Source organism: Taeniopygia guttata, chromosome 8 (genome assembly GCF_048771995.1).
Source record: "Taeniopygia guttata chromosome 8, bTaeGut7.mat, whole genome shotgun sequence".
NCBI classification, from domain to species: domain Eukaryota; kingdom Metazoa; phylum Chordata; class Aves; order Passeriformes; family Estrildidae; genus Taeniopygia; species Taeniopygia guttata.
This window is the reverse complement of record NC_133033.1, coordinates 24,645,572-24,662,187: the sequence shown is the minus strand read 5'-3', so window position 1 is coordinate 24,662,187 and position 16,616 is coordinate 24,645,572. Positions and strand designations below refer to the sequence as shown.

The following is a 16,616-nucleotide window of genomic DNA, read 5'->3' as shown; positions in this document are numbered from 1 at the left end:
TTAAATGCCTAGTTCTTACTGCCAAACCAGTGAAATATCTCACTGCATGCATTAGTTTTGCACAGTTTGGTTTTTGGTAGCGGGGGGGCCACAGGGGTGGCTTCTGTGAGAAGCTGCTGGAAGCTTCCACCATGTCCAGCAGAGCCAGTCCCTGATGGCTCTGAAGCTGGGACATGCTGCTGGCCAAGGCTGAGCCAACAAGAGAGGCTGGTAATGCCTCTGGGATAACAGATTTTTTAAAAAATCAAAACAATGTGGACACAGGTTTTTCTTCGAGTCAGAGAAGAGGAGGAGGTAAGAACATGTGAGGGAGACACCAAGGTCAGTGGAGAAGGAGGGGCAGGAGGTGCTCCAGGGGCAGAGCCGAGATTCCTCTGCAGCCATGGTGAGACCAGGGTGAAGCAGCTGTGCCCCTTCATGGGGATCCATGGGGGATGCAGAGATCCACCCACAGCCCATGGGGGTCCATGGGGGATGCAGAGATCCACCCACAGCCCCTGGGGATCCATGGGGGATGCAGAGATCCACCCACAGCCCCTGGGGGTCCATGGGGGATGCAGAGATCCACCCACAGCCCATGGGGGTCCATGGGGGATGCAGAGATCCACCCACAGCCCGTGGGGGTCCATGGGGGATGCAGAGATCCACCCACAGCCCATGGGGATCCATGGGGATGGAGAGATCCACCCACAGCCCGTGAGTGAGGTGCCCATGCTGGAGTAGGTGGATCCCTGGAGGAGGCTGTGTTCAGGGAAGATCCCTGCAGGAGGCTGTGTTCAGTAGAAGATCCCTGCAGGAGGCTGTGTTCAGGGAAGATCCCTGCAGGAGGCTGTGTTCAGGGAAGATCCCTGCAGGAGGCTGTGATTCAGTAGAAGATCCCTGCAGGAGGCTGTGATTCAGTAGAAGATCCCTGGAGGAGGCTGTGATTCAGTAGAAGATCCCTGCAGGAGGCTGTGTTCAGTAGAAGATCCCTGCAGGAGGCTGTGTTCAGGGAAGATCCCTGCAGGAGGCTGTGTTCAGGGAAGATCCCTGCAGGAGGCTGTGTTCAGGGAAGATCCCTGCAGGAGGCTGTGTTCAGTGCAGACCCAGTGGACACAGGCTCCTGCTCCCAGGCTGGAGCAGCCTGTCCTTGCAGGACTGCAGCCCATGGACACAGAGCCCAGAGCAGCAGGTTTGGGAGGGCTCTGTGCCCGTGGCAGGGACTCACCTTGTGGCAGGTGAGGTTTGGCTGCTGCTCGTGGCAGTGGCCCCACGCTGGAGAAGTTCACAGGGAACTGTCTCCTGTGGAGGGACCCCAGGGTCTCACAGGGAAAGGACCCCTCTCCTGAGCAGGGGAGAAAATCTGGGAGATGAACTGACCAAAGCCCCCATGCCCTGTCTCCCTGTGCTGTCAGTGGGAAGGAGGGAGGGGCTGGGGGGAAAAAGGTGATTTAAGGGCTTGTTTTACTTCTCATGATCCTCCTCTGATTCTGTTAGCAATAAATTCACTTGGTACTTCTAAGCTGAGTCTGTGAAATACATAAATGAACATTCTTCGAGTTGTAAGAGCTTTTCTTTGGTACAGATACAAAACACAAGGCAGTACCCAGATGATGAATCACCAAATGGATGAGGTTGGAAAAGATCTCCCAAGACCACTGAGCTCAACCATCATCACTGTGTTCACCACTAAACCTCCTCCCCAGGTGCCACATGCACATGGTTTTTGAACACCTGTCCTGGGCAGCCCCTGCCAAGGCCTGAGCAGCCTTTCCATGGAGAAATTCCTGCTGCTGTCCACCCTGAGCCTGCCCTGGCCCAGCCTGAGGCCGTTCCCTCTCCTCCTGTCCCTGTTCCTGGGAGCAGAGCCCGACCCCCCGGCTGTCCCCTCCTGTCAGGAGCTGTGCAGAGCCACAAGGTCCCCCTGAGCCTCCTTTTCTCCAGGCTGAGCCCCTTCCCCAGGTCCCTCTGCTGTTCCTGATGCTCCAAACCTTTCCCAGCTCTGTTCCCTTCCTTAGCTCCAGCCTCTCAGTATCTTTCTTGTTGTGAAGGGCACCAAACTGGCCCCAGTTCAGATTCTTCAGTTCATGCTTTTAAAATAACATTTTCAAAATGAATTAAAAGTCTTCTTCAGGCAGCAATCTGCAAAACTCCTTACCCAAAGAGCTGTGGATGAGAAGGCCTATGTGGATTGAAGGAAAAACAGTGAATTTTCTGCAAGAAAACCTCAGTGACAGCTGATTATCCCAAATGCACATCCAGCTCAGGCAGTCTCACCAAAGGCAGCCAAGGAGAGGAGAAGATCAGTGGGAAGTGCCACATTCTTACCCTGTTCACATTTTCCCTTTACATCTCACTGTGACTGATGTTCTTCCCAATTCTCCCTTGGATCAGGCATTAGCCCAACCCTAACACAACTTCAGAGCACTCCTGGGACAGGGGATGAGAGGGAAAAGAATCAAAAGCAAGAAAAAGTCAAATCATCACAGGGGACAAATGGGAGCTTCCTCCTAACCAGAGGGAGTGAAAGGCCCAAACTGGAGGAGCAGTGATGTCCACAGGTCCTGGAGGCAGCCCCACCAGGAAACTCTGCCTGGAGAAAGGACAGCACATGGGACAACATCACAGCTGAGATGGCCATGCTGTATAGAGTAACACTACACCAGTTCAGAAGGCTGCAGGCCTCTGCCCTTCTTGTTCTTTAGCCCAGCCTTTTATCCCCTCATGTTCACACATTGCAGCTGAGCCCATGGGGATGAGGCTCCCACAGCCCCATCCCAGTCACCACACACCGTGTGCCTACAGGACAGGAGCAGCTCCCAGCCACCACCAAGCTCTGGGGCTGGTCACAGCCTGGCAGGGCTGGAGCAGGGACAGGGGGTTCTCCAGCCACACCAGATGGATCCCAGGCCTGAGTTCCATGAGTGTTCCATGGCACCATCACAGCACAACAGAGTCACGGGAGAGCTGCCTCTAGGATGGGAACGAGTTTTCACCAACCTCTCACAGAAACAGGTCCCCCCTCAGTAACTCCATGGCAAGCACCCACAGAATTTCTCATCAAAATTTTATTTTTGCAGCTGGGAAGAGCAGCATTATCTGGATCAGTTTCACTGTGGAACATATGAGCCTGTTTCCAATGTGGCTTCTACCTCCTAGCACTGGATACCCCTACAAAAGGGAAAGGATACTGGGTGTGCCAAGGAAACTGAAATCTAGCATTTGGTTGCCTCAGTGTTAGACTGAGATCTGCAGTAGGCATCTTGAGCAGTTGTTAGCAGCACTGTTCATTTAAGATTTTTTCTTTTAGGGATCCATATTTCAGCCACGTGAAGACTTCCACATGCAGCTTGTAGGATGTGGAGGATTGGCCAACTCTGACCTACTTTTCCCAGGCTGTCAGGCTGGAAAAGGGAAGCAGTTTAGCTTGTTTTCCCCTTGCAAAAATCAGGAGCTGCTCCAGGGCCTTGCAGGAAGAGCCTTATCTGATGGCACTCCACCAGGCAAGTGCACTGTAGGTAATTCAGGGTGCAGGACTGGCCAGCTGTACTCCAGAGAACAGCTGGATGAGTCCTGAATGAGCTGCTGTAACACAAACCATAGCACAAGGAGGCAAATCTCCAATTCCTTCCTTTCAGCTAGGCCAGGTTTAAAACCCTGCTCACACCTGCCTGGACTGCCATGACTTGGGCTTAACCAAGCCAGCTTCAAGCCCAGGAGCTCTGGCTCACGGGAGCAGCCCCAGGGGACAGGGGTGTGAGGGATGAACACTGCATGCTGGACATCCCTTCCTCGTTCCCAGCCCCCAGGGCCAGACAGGCAAAGGTGTGCTCCCATCCCAGTTTCCTCTGGAGATGCAGGGAGCCACAAGGAAGGGCATCTCCTGAACTTGGGGGGATGTCCACAGCTGGCTGCAGTGGCATGGGCTGACCACGCCAAGAGCCACCCAGGAGCTGCTTCCCAGCTCTATTTGGGCAAGTTTTGCAACCAGAGCTGAGCTCTGGGGACTGCACTGCTCCCAGAACTTGTTTATCAGAGCAGCTTAGCTGCAGTGGAGATGCATCCTTGATGCCAACAGGATGGGCAGCAACTGGGAGAGAAGCTGAGCACCAGTGCTGTGAACTAGCAAGCTTTAAACGTTTTTAAGAAGGGAATTTTTTCCTATAAACGCCCAGAATGACACTGTTCATTACCATGGCGTCAAAAGAAGATGAAGCAAGGAAAAGCTGCAAATCCCAAACAGGATTAAGCAAGATGAGTGATCGTTAAGAACAGAGTCACACAACTGGTTTCCTCTGTAGATACTACTGTTTGTTGTGAAAGCCAGGACACTTAAATACATGTTTAAAGATAGAAGATAAATTTTACAATGCTTCCTCTAACCCAGTTTTCCACCAAGAACCTTGAAAGTCCAGAAGGGGAGAGATGCTGTGGAAAGGAGACCCAGTTTGCAAGCATTTCTCTTCCACAATGCTGCAGTTTGGGACTCTTGTTTTTTTTTTATTTTCCCTTCAAGTTCTTGTACTGTCATGGAAGTAAGGAAAGGCTCTACAGTTTGGGTGGCATCTGAGTAGACTCAAAACTACACATCTGCTATATAGGAACTCACTGGGCCAGAGGCAAGGTCTTTTTCAAGAGATCCAGTCAGATAAGTGATTTTACAAGGTCTGCAATCAGCAGCAAGCTAAGCAATTAAGATAATGAAATCCTCACAAAAGCCATGAAGATTTTCTGATTTTTCACCTTGTAATAGCTTTATGTAGCAGGTTTTGGGCAGCAGGGACACAGAATCCTAGAATGGTTTGGGATGAAAGGGGCTGTAAAGCTTTCCCTGCCATGGGCAAGGACACCTTCCACTATCCCAGATTACTCCAAGCTCTGTCCAACCTGGCCTTGGACATTTCCAGGGATCCAGGGGCAGCCACAGCTTCTCTGGGCACCCTGTGCCAGGGCCCCCCCACCCTCACAGGGAACAATTTCTTCCTAATATATGTATTTTTGTCCTCTTTTTCACTGAACTGTGTTTCTGCCAATTCAGCAGGGTCTATTGTCTGACCCCAATACCAATCCCATCTGGCAGAGGGATACAGCAGAAAAGAAGGAAAGGTGTACAGCAGGAGGTGGGTATAGCTTTATTCCTGACTGTCCTACTCTGCTACAATTAACTGGCAATAAACTACAGTCATTTTCTCCAACTGAGCCCATTTGCCTATAGGGGTGAGAGGTGAGAGCTGTCCCTGTCCTCATGTGACCCTTTCATCATGTTCTCTCCCCATCCTGTTGACAGAGGGAGTGACAGCAGCCAGCCAAGGTCACCCAGCACCCATCTGCTGCACTTACTCAGCTCACAAACCTCCCAGGCTGGACAGGAGCTGAGCACACCTACCAGAGCAGCAGCCTCTAAATCAGGATTTAAACCTTTGTAAAGGTACAGCTGCATGTTGACAGGAGAGAATCCAGGGTGTGGGAGTCACCCAGACAAGGACACTAAAACTGAAACAAGTGACACCAGTAAAGAAAGGACTTCTATAGTCAACAGCAAATGGGCAGACACCTGAAATAAGAAGGGACTTAAATGAACTGCTGCGAAAGAAAGGGTCTGCCCTCTTTTGCCCCCTTCCCACCATCCTGGGCAGTGAGTTCTACAGGAAATCTCATTTATCACTCCCACACAGATTCACAGAATGACAAAATGGCCATTCACCAAGAGCTCAAGAAATCTCAGAAAACTTTCCAGAAATACTGGTTATCTGCCCAGCCAGGGCTTGAGGAGACAGAGGTGTGGATGGCCATGCCAGAGGAGTCAGTGCCTCCATGCCACTGGTTGTGAGGGGCACCACACACAGCAGACCTGCCAGCTAAAACTCCTTGAGCACAGGGAGAGTTCAGAGCCCCCGGATGAAAAATATCACACAAAGCACTTCAGCATATTTCATAAACTTAGATTTCCTCAGATCTCTAAGAGCTGTTCCAGAAAGTCTTGGAAAGCCTGATATGGAAAAAAAGAACAGCAAAACAATTAAAATCCCTCATGTTGCCCCAGGCTCCAGCACACCAAAATGTAAAATTAACTCTCTTGTTCCCAGAGCACCTCTAGTACATAACCTGGAGCAAAAACAACAGAAAAAATTAAGGGCAACCCTCCAGAAGAGTTAACAGCTTGGGAGTGTCTGTGAGGGAAGTGAAATTCAGGCACCCACCCCAAACAGGGCTCACACATGTCACAGCCATCTTCCTGTCCTTGAGACAAAAAACCTGATGGAAAAGTAAAGCAATTCCCTCAACAAGTTTCATTCTTGGCAAATCAAATAGAACAAATACATACATAAATATATATATATAAAAAATATATATCTATGTATCTATCTATGTATAGGTTGGCACAATCAAGTGTAAAGCCCTTCCCCACTCATAGCTTCAAACACCTCCCCACAGTAATTAACACAATCATTCACTTCATCAAGTAGCTGCCAGGCTCCCATGACGAGGAATAAAAACACTTCTAATTTTCAAAAAATTAAAAAAAAAATAAAAAGAAGAAAGAAGAAACAATCTGGGTTTTTTTCTCACTTTGGGGTATTTGCCAGGACCCCAAGGACCAGCCCTGGGTCCTTGAAGCTCACCCAGAGATGCCCCAGACTGGGGGTGCCTCAGGCTACTGAGCTCTGGCAGTTGTCCCAGACAAGAAGCCAAGCAGGTTTCAATGGCCCTCTACAGCATCACTCTGGCAGGTTTTATCAAAATAAAAAGTTCTTCCTGAGCAGCTTCTTGATTTTGATGACTTGCTAAGATAAAAGGATTTTTTTTTTCTAGAAAAAAAGATACAATTATATTGAAGGATAATATTTGAAGTTTATACTATAGGGGCATATTTTCTCTGGTACACAAAGTTGCCACGATCTTCTGGATTTCATCACCCTTTCCATACTCCCTTTAATGTCATATCATGGGGTCCCCACTTCAACCTCCCCTTTTTCCCCTGCCCATGCTGCCCACACTGCCTCATGACAGACACCTGTATCCAAGAACCTGTGTAGAACCTGTGTCTTTCCATTTAACTCATCCTCTTACACACACCAACTCATGGGCTCCTTGTTCCACTTTTCCAGCACCTTTCCCAAGGTCTTCTTATCTAGAGACCACCATATGTATGAAATTATATGTATCTGTATGCACACATACACACACCCCTGCATCTTCCCTGCGTGCTCCTTCCCCTTATCCCACAGGGGATGACAGACTCCTAATTCCCTCTTTTCCCTTTTGCCAGGGCTCCCCTCTCCTCCCTTGTACTCGTGGCTGTTGAACATCCCCCTCTCAAGTAACCCTCCTGCAATTTTAGCCTCAACAGTAGACTTCAATTATGAAAACCCCCTGAAGCAAAGCTGTGGGTCAGAGCAGTTGCTGTACTTCAATCCAAAAGTAGTTTCCAGGAGTTGGCAAACACTTTTATGTGTTTCATAAACACAAAAGTCCAACCAGGTTGATGGGAGAGCAGGAGCCAAAGGTCACACTCATCCTCCCTGCCCCCAGCCTGCAAGCACTGGGAAAAGGGAGAGATGGCCCGGCAGCAAAGCAGACACACCTAAGGAAGGAGGAATATTCTTTTTGCAGGTTCAGCCAATATTCTCTCCTTCTTCCCTCCTTAAGAGGAGAGCAGATCTGTTCTTCCTAGTGGTTTCCTGTTCATCTGTGAAGTCCAGAGGCTCAGCAGCCTCCCAGAAAGAGGAAGAAGTGCTGGTGTCATCCATCTCCCCACCACAAGATCTGCTGGCCCATTTGGGTGGGTGGTTTTTTTTTTATTTCCTTACATTTTTTTCTGCTTTTTGCACTGACTCAGCAGAGAGAGAGCTCTGGGCTCTTTCTTTCCCCCAGCAAACCACAGCCCTGTGAGGTGGCAGCAATTTCCAGTTTCACTGCACTCACACAGCACTTCTGACTGAGCCAAAAAGCTAATTGTAGGTGTTGCTGGCTTGTAGGTAAATCATTTACAACTCACTCAGCCCTTCTGGATCAATGGAAAGAAGGAGCGGCAGATCTGCTCTGTGAGTGAGAGTGAGCAGCTACACGGGGACACTGCTCTGGCTTTAACAAGACAGACAGAAAGCCATCACCAGCCCACTGACAACCACTTCATGCACAATGAGTCACCATCTCCCCCTCCCTGCCCAGGCTCAAAGAAGAAAAGCAAAATAGAGAGAGAGAGAGATACTCACGCATGTCACCAATGGCTCCTTTGGTGACATTTGTGGCTTTCCTTACTGTCACAGTGAATATGTGTGAGTACTGGTGCTCCACCTGAAAGTCAGAGAGTGAGAGGTGATTAAGCTCCAGAACCAAAGAACACCCCCTCTATCAAAATAAGGTTTCATTTTGTCCAAAAACAGAGAGAGAGAAATCACCGAGTCAAAACGTAAGGGAAACTCATACTGGATAGAGCATCCTAAAGCTGTACTGCACCCTGGAGCTTTACCAAGAGGTACCTGCACTGGGGCTGCTGGATTTTCCTGCAGCCACACCTACTAATCTCAACCAACAACACTCCTCCTCACCACAGAACCTGCTCCGAGGCGTTTAGTCAGGCAGGAACCATCTGAATATGGCAAGGGGAAAATAAAAATGGGCTATTTTACAGTTTGTCTTGGTAATTGCCTTCCCCTGCTAAAAAGAATGACAGGAATTACTTCAAAGTCTGTGTTCTGGAGCAGATAAACGCACAGTGCACACACAAGGGGTAGAGTCAGTGCTGCACCTTCTAGTACACATCAATATTCAGTGTGAAAGCACCCTCAAGACAATGTAAGGAAGGTGCAAAGCAAGCTGTTAAAACAGTCACCAGCACCTTTCATGCACTTTGTGGAGGTGCCCATTTCCTGCAAAGCCCAAACACACAGCAGGAGCTGCCTTCCGAGGAGCAGGTGTGTCCTCAACAAACCAGGGAAGTAGGAAAAGATGGGAAGTTAAACAAAAAGCAAAAGCCTTAATAAAAGAGGTCATCAACTCGGCTGTACTGTTGCTTTATCGACATAACCCTGAGTTTAACCACTCTGCTGGATACCACTGAGAATCACCAGTGCAGACTGCAGGGCAGCCAATACTGCCTTTACAGGGATACAGAGATTGGAAGGAAATGTGAGGTATTAAAGCCATGATCAGGTCTTACACAACTGTGTATTTTCTATCTTTTCCTAACCACCCACTGACCTCATGAAGCACATTCAAATAAACTCAGTCACTGGGACCCAAACAACCAGGGAGAAGGCCAGGCCACCATCAGGAAATTCACTGAAATTCATTCAAAATCATAGACAATATCCTTGCTATGGGACATGCTTATTCAGGCTCTGCCTGCTGCTTTCCTGCTATTTTTTCATCTGGATTCTTCCCTTTTTTTTTTTTTCAGAACTGGTTGTTTCAGCCAAGCCTCCTTATTTTGTGTCTACAGCTCACACCGGAGACCTGAGCCAAACTGGATCCCTCATATGAATAAAGTTAACATCTTGCAGGTTACATACCATTTTCTCCAAAAAAAAAAAAAAAAAAAAAAGGGAAAGCCAAAATTAATCTTCTAAAGACAGCAAAGTGACTTAGTGACTTGTGAGCGCTTCAGTGGCATTTGAGTCAGGAGTCATTAAAAAGCACCTCCAGTGACACCAACACAACTCCTGCAGCAGCCTGAGGTGTGCCGAGGCACAGCCACACCCCTGTGGCAACGCCTCCAGGAGAAAACACCCACAGCCACCGGGGTGACTTCACTGCAGCCATGCCTGACCCAGACACTGAGTTTATCAGCTTTATCTGGCTGGAATCACCCCCACGCTGTGCCAGCTGCTGCAGGATCCAGCCAGGACTGTCTGCCCGGCTCCTGAATTTTCCCCTGGCACCCACAGGAGTTACCTGGATCCAAGACCAAATGAGCAGGCGGGGGAAACTGTGGCAATGCCAGCTGTGGTGCAGTGAAACCGTCATGGCACAGCAAGGGTTCAGCACCCACAGGAAAAGGGGAATTCAGACTCTTCCCAATACTCCCAGTGGGATGTTGCTCACCTGGAAAGCATCAGCCCCAGCAGAGAGGGTTCAGCTGTGGGAAGCCAGAGTTCCTAAGGAGTAACACCTATTTCACAGCCTTCCGTGGGCTGACATGAAGACATTCCAATGACTGAGTGACATCCTTCACCTTCTGCACTGCAGCTTCCAAGATGGATGGAGGATGTGACTTCAGCCTGAATAAACTTCTGCCTCTGCTACAGGCCAAAAAGAAGTCCCGAGTTTTCCTCCACAGTGGTGTAAATGGGGATTTTCATGGGTATCTGAGAAGGGCTGGGAACACAACTATGTGAAGCCATCCCAGCTCTGTCATTTACCCTGCCCCAAGAACTTTTACAAGCTGTGACTCCAGAAACCATGGGCTCTTGCTGCCCCCTATTTCCAGTTTGCTGCCTGAGAATGTTCAAAGCTGCTTTATTATCTCCCTATTATATTATCTCCCATGTATGTCAGATTGATGAAGTTGGTTTCACAACTGGCCTCAGTTTCTTCATACAGACTGAAGCACTTCCTTTGACATATCCAACCTCGTAATTAAAAGAAACAGCTCAAAGTACAAACCCACCACCCTCCTCCTTTTTCTCAGCTGTCAAGAAAGACACTCCTCACTGGAGACCATAATCAGAGATCACTGAGCATTTAAGAGTGGAGTTATAATTAAGTGACAAGGATGGGACATGGGCGTGCTGGGTCTAGTTCTCAGCTGATAGGTGAAGTTCATGTGCAGGAAAAGGGGGATACTACACAATATTCCCTGATAACAAGCACTCTGTAAAGTAATTTGCTTGCATCTATCCCCCATATTCCTAAACTCATATGCCTAATTCTTATGCCTACCATCAAAGCAAGGCCGAGCCACCACTTCCCAGTTTGGTCTTCACAGCAGCACAGAGATCACCTATTTCTATTACAAGTTCATAATTGTTTTACTAATGACTTCACAAAAATTGCTTTTTATTGACTTAAGCAGTAACCTCCATCATTCCAGCTGTTGTACTGCCAGGAAAATTAAGTCTGGTTTAAGACTGGGATCCTCTGAAAGGCATGTGAAAACACAGAGGCCTGGCAAAACAGAAAAGCAGTATCTTCTTTCCCTGAGCCTCACCCAAAACAACACACTGAGGATTAGAATTATACACAGTTATTAAAATTTGGCCATAGTTATATACTTGGAAGAAATTTGCCACTACTGAAATAAACAATCTCCCTCTTAGTAAAGAAAAAACAGATACACACAGGAAGCTTGAAAGTCTAGATCTCTTCTTACACCAAAATAAATGTTTTTCACGCAAATTAAGTGCAAGGGAAAATTAGGGCAATTTTCCACTCAGGGTCCAGTTTCTAAGGAGATCAAAAGGCCTAAATGTCCATATTTCAGAAGCCTTTTCTTAATTAGCTTTTCAGAAGGAGTTCTGATGAAGGCCCCTGAAAACACAATGAGAAATGTATTGACTCTGAAGGCCTTTACAAATCCAGCCCTTGCTAGTTTAGATGACTAAGATGCATTTTCTCAAGTGACTTATGTTCACCTTAAGTCTTGATAAAAATCTACAAATACCTCAAGTACTTCTGAAAAACAGATGATGGTAAATAAATCACTTAAACGTTGCAACACTGAGAGGAGCAACATCTACATTCCTTTAAAAATCTAGGACAGGTTACAAATTTCAAAAGCTCACTATTAACTCCAGTGCAAGGTGTCCCTGCCCATGGCAGTGAGGTGGGATGGGCTTTAAGGTCCCATCTGACTCAATCCATTCTGTCATTCTATGGATTTAAAAAACTAAAATACACCATCCAAAGTGACCCGCTTTACCCATGTGTTTCATTTCACTTCCTCGTCCTCCATAAATTTAGAGAGGAAACGAGAAAAACCAAAAGGTTTTCACCATGCCCTGTCTGAATGTGGGTTTTCTGAGTTATGGAAACTCGGGTGGGCAGTGTTCACTGTTCAATCCACAGCATTTTCCATGACTGCACAGCCATGGTTCAGCATCTCCTGTTTTCACACCTCGGCTCTCCTTTGTTCCTCTCTCACCTTTGAGTGCTTTCCTTCCCCTCAGCAAAATTTCCCTAATTATCTGCTTTGCCCTCTTTTAGCTGCCCCTGCATTTGGGAGCACACAAACACCACCCCCTTCCCACCAGGGCCTGGGACACAGCCCCAGGATCTCCCGGAACACGGGCGGGTTTTGCCCTTCCGGACGTGCCCAGCGAGGCAGGGATTTGCATGTGCTCAAAATCACATTTGTCATATTCCAGAATGCTGAGTCACAGAGCAGAGCTCCACCAGGACACTGGCATTCTGTGTGCCAGGCAGTCAGGCAGACTGCACGGGTATTAAATGGGTTTACTTCCTTCATGTTAAGGACACTTGAGCTAACAATGGAGCTGGACAAACGAAAATATTTGCCTGTTTACTTAAGTAATTGATTTTCATGGAATTCCATGCTCTTCTTTCACAGGGTATTACAGTTAAGACAAACTTTTGTGCCCACACACAAATTTTATCTTGAAGTGTTTATTCCATTGTTATAATATTTATCCTCCATATCAAAGTAAATGAAGAGGTATTACACACTTTAATTCTTTGCATTTTTTGAATACTCAGTTCTGTCTGCATCTGCAGCAGCTTTCTGAACATCTTAATTTATACCTCAGAGTCTTTCACAAAATGAGAAAGAAAAAGAACCTCAAAAAACACACAACGGTCAGCACAAGGACTTCTGGAAAATGCAGAATCCTTTTCAGCAATTTAATGCCAAATATGATTTAAATCCAGTAATTTTGCATTGATGTGAGCCTGCTGCCCATGACTGCTCAAAATTGCAATAAAACTTTCCACGGGATTTCAGTTTTCAAATTAAAAAACTTCAAAGATTTCCGTTCACTTTCCAAGCAATTAAAGGATCAGCTCTTGCATGAACAGTGTTGATTCTGGAATTAGCAACATTCCCACAGCAACAGTTCAGCATTCCCAGGGAGCTATAACTACATTTACTACACACACTTTTTATTTACTGTATTATATATGTAGGACAGCTACATTTTTTTTATTATTGGTATCAAAAAGTCCTTTTATGCAAGTGATTTAATAAAATATATAACCGAGTGCCTCAGAAACCTCTCCCATAAAGGTACAGATCATTCCAAGCAATCCATCCAGGAGAGGGCACTGATGCTGAAAGGAATTAAGTCAGTATTGTCTTAACACAGACATCACCCTGAGGTTTGTCCTCCCTCCCAGCAGTTCACAGGACTGGGCAGTAAAAGCCAATTCGAGATCTGCTGGCTGCACACTGGTGTGGAGGATGTGAGTGCATGGGGCACAAACCACAGGGCTGATAAGAGATCACTTGTAGGAAGCACAGGGAGTATTTTTAGCCATGTAAAAGTAAACCACTGTGACAAGTGTGTGGCAGCTATTTCTGGGGACACCTCACTGTTGCTGCTGTCAGCCCAGGGCTGTGACGAGCAGCCCCTGATAGGAACACACCCAGTGTGGCTCTGGATTCTGGCTTGGGCAGGAATTGCCATTCCAGTGTTTGCTTTGGAAACTCACTTCCAGCACAGCTGCATTCAGAGGCTGCTGAGCCACTGAGGGCAGCTCTGCTCCATTTCCCTCCTCCTTCCCTTGCTCCTACTTCTACACGTCCACAGGATGAGCTCACCCTTCCCTGAGCTCAACAGCACAGAATGAATTTTCTACCCCTTCCATGGAATCCCAGAGTGGTTTGTGTTGGGAGGGACCCTAAAGCCCATCCAGTGCCACTCCAGACCATGGGCAGGGACACCTTCCACTGTCCCAGGCTGTTCCAAGCCCTGTCCACCTGGCCTGGGACACTTCCAGGGATCCAGGAGCAGTCACAGCTTCTCTGGGCACCATGTGCCAGGGCCTCTCCAACCTCATAGGGAAGGATTTCTCCCTAAGAAATTTTTGTCTGCTTTTGTATTGGACAGGTTTTTTGCTCATTCAGCAGGATCCACTGGTTCACTGCCATCTCAAGGGGGTGACAGCTGGGACAAGGATGCAGCAGGAACAGTGGAATAAAGCAGGAGGAAGGGAGCAAGGGCACAGTGTGCTGCTGAGCAGCACAGATCATCTCACTCTGAGTTTGCACTATATATTGTGAGGATTCTCTTTGAACCAACATTAGTGACATATACCAGTTTAAGATCTTAGTATCCCAAATTGTCAATTTATCTCTCCATTTATACTAATGAAAAGGGAAAGAGCACAACCTCCTGCCCCCTCCAAAACTGCACTGAAGGAAGAAAGCTGACACACCTCCCATTTCTTGAAGGAAATAATAACAACTCTAATGATATATGCTTATTTAGGGTAACTCCAGCAAGGAAGGCATTATACAAGACAGTGTATATATATCAGAGAAGATGGTGTGTATATATGTATATATATATATAAAATTCAGTGCTACTTACCACAATGTGTTGATAAGGATCTATGATAGACATTTTTGCCTTAGTTTATTGAAGGCAATCACCAAGTATCTATTTCAATCCCACACAGGAGAGGCTTCCCCTTTTTTCAGAGTAGAATTCAGTATGAAAGGTCCTTCAACTAATAAAAAAGAAGATATAATTAAGATTAATTTGTTCCTTTTAAACTATATTTTACAAAGCAAATCAGTTCCTGCTCTTTAGGAAGGTTTCCAAAATTCATTTGTTTACCAATAACTTACTTTCACTATAAGCTATATAGATCTAGGTATTTACCTGCCTGAGCTGGAGAAATTTCTCGTGCTTATATCCTCTACCTCAGGGTAAGTGCAGGAATCAAGTATCTTAAATTCCAGTCATGCCAGTGTTTCTAGCAGCTCTACAGATAAACAAAAGAATAGAGGAATTATATTTATCCCATAAATGCTTCCAGGCATTACAATGCTAGTTACAACTGCGAGCTCTGCAGGAGCAGCAATACTGCCCTCTGTAAATCCAGGACAGCAATTCCAGCTGGGGCTGTATGCAACCTCCCGGCCAACCCCAGCTGTCTGGAGATGTTCCAGAGGCTTGGAGGGGCACACTGCAAAACCAGGACTTCATGGCTCCTCCACAGGCTCTCCATAGGCCACTGCTTTCTGAGCCCTCAGTGAAGATCAGGGGTCACCAGAGGCTTTTAAAGTCAGAACTGTTTTCAACCATCAAAGTACCATAGGTTATTTCTTTTGGCATCTTTAAAAAACTCTGGGAACTGCTGGACAGGATCAGGTCTCAGATCCAGCTGGACTATTATCAGACTTGAACCATCAGCAGAAATTTCAAAGTGAAAAGAAGTGAAGCACTATTTGGGGTTTGGTCTCAAGGCAATGATTCCTAATGCTTAATTTTGAAACAGCAGGATAAGCCCTAAATGATTGTATATATCACTCCCAAACCTCTGCTCTTGAGCAACTACATGAAGGCATGACAATAAAACTATAGTTTCCTTATGATCATTAGAACATTACAATGTCCTTTCTTTAATCACTGAATCATTACGGCTGGATAAGCCCTCCAAGATCATCAAGTCCAACCATTAATCCAGCACTGCCAGGTCCATCAGTAAACCACATTGCAAAGCACCATATCCCACACATTTTCTGAACACTTCCAGCAAGAGTGATTCCCTCACCTTCCTGGTCATGCCTGACCACCCTTTCCTTGTCAGCCCTAACAATAGTTTGAGGCTAGGAATCACCCTGGGTTTATTTATTCATTTTTATCTGAGGAAGTATGAATAAGAAAGATATCAGCATTGGAAAATCATGGTAAACGTGCCCAGCTATATCATTTCTGGAGGAACTGCTGACATCTTGGAAGGCAATCCAGGAAAGGGAACAGCAGGAGCTACCCAATCACCATATTGGAGAGGAAATGTGTAAAACCAGCAAATACTCATTTCCCCTAAGTGCACAGCCAGCTACCACACTCACTTTGAGAGGATACACAAAACCAAGCCTAGGATAGTGCTCTGTCTGGTGAAGTAAGAGAACAGGTTAGACCCAGGGCGAAAAGCCTGGTTCAAGTTAACGTCCTGCATGCTAAAGGCAGAGTTCCAGTTCCCCAGATGATCCCTCAACTGGCTCAGACATGAGATCATGCTCTCTCTCCCTACAAGCCCCCGCCTCATTTGTTCCAACATCTGCAGGAAGCGCGCTCGTGATGCTGCAGACAACAGCCTCTGCGGCTACGGGGCCAGGACGAGTCCCCAGGCGCCATCTGCCCTCCATGCTGGATGAGGCACGGATCGTGCCGATGGACAAAAATGCAACCACGTCATCATCCGCATCGCAACACCCGCGCAGAGCGCAGCCGCGGGCAGGGCTCTCAGAGGGACAGCGGGGCAGGGAGCACGGACACCTCGTGCACAAAGCCTGGCACCCCGGGGTCCCACATGGCTCTGGCCACCAGCACTGCACATCCCCGCCCTGCCCATGCCGTGCTGCCCCAGATGGCAGCTCCTGGCTTGCTGTGCTCCTCAGAGTGGCTCAGGATGTGACAAACACAGGCAGGTACCCGAGCACAGGCCCCAGTGCCAGTTCAGGGGCTCAGGGCTAAAAATGTGGGTGTTGAATGGTGGGTGCTGCTGTC

General features: G+C 47.3%; 1 protein-coding gene across 4 annotated transcripts in view; it reads right to left on the bottom strand.

The window, feature by feature from the left end:
- Positions 1 to 16,616, bottom strand: part of PLA2G4A (phospholipase A2 group IVA) — a 70,224-nt gene that overhangs the window by 39,023 nt on the left and 14,585 nt on the right. For 3 of the 4 annotated variants that reach the window (XM_072932732.1, XM_072932733.1, XM_072932734.1), the window contains 3 exons: positions 14,763 to 14,865; positions 14,469 to 14,607; positions 8,196 to 8,277 (listed from right to left, as the gene is read on the bottom strand). In XM_072932732.1, the coding sequence (XP_072788833.1) occupies positions 8,196 to 8,277; positions 14,469 to 14,501 (115 nt within the window). In that variant the 5' untranslated portion in view covers positions 14,502 to 14,607; positions 14,763 to 14,865. Of the gene's footprint in view, positions 1 to 8,195; positions 8,278 to 8,409; positions 8,496 to 14,468; positions 14,608 to 14,762; positions 14,866 to 16,616 lie in introns of those variants that run through there. The other variant, XM_072932735.1, reaches the window with a different exon arrangement.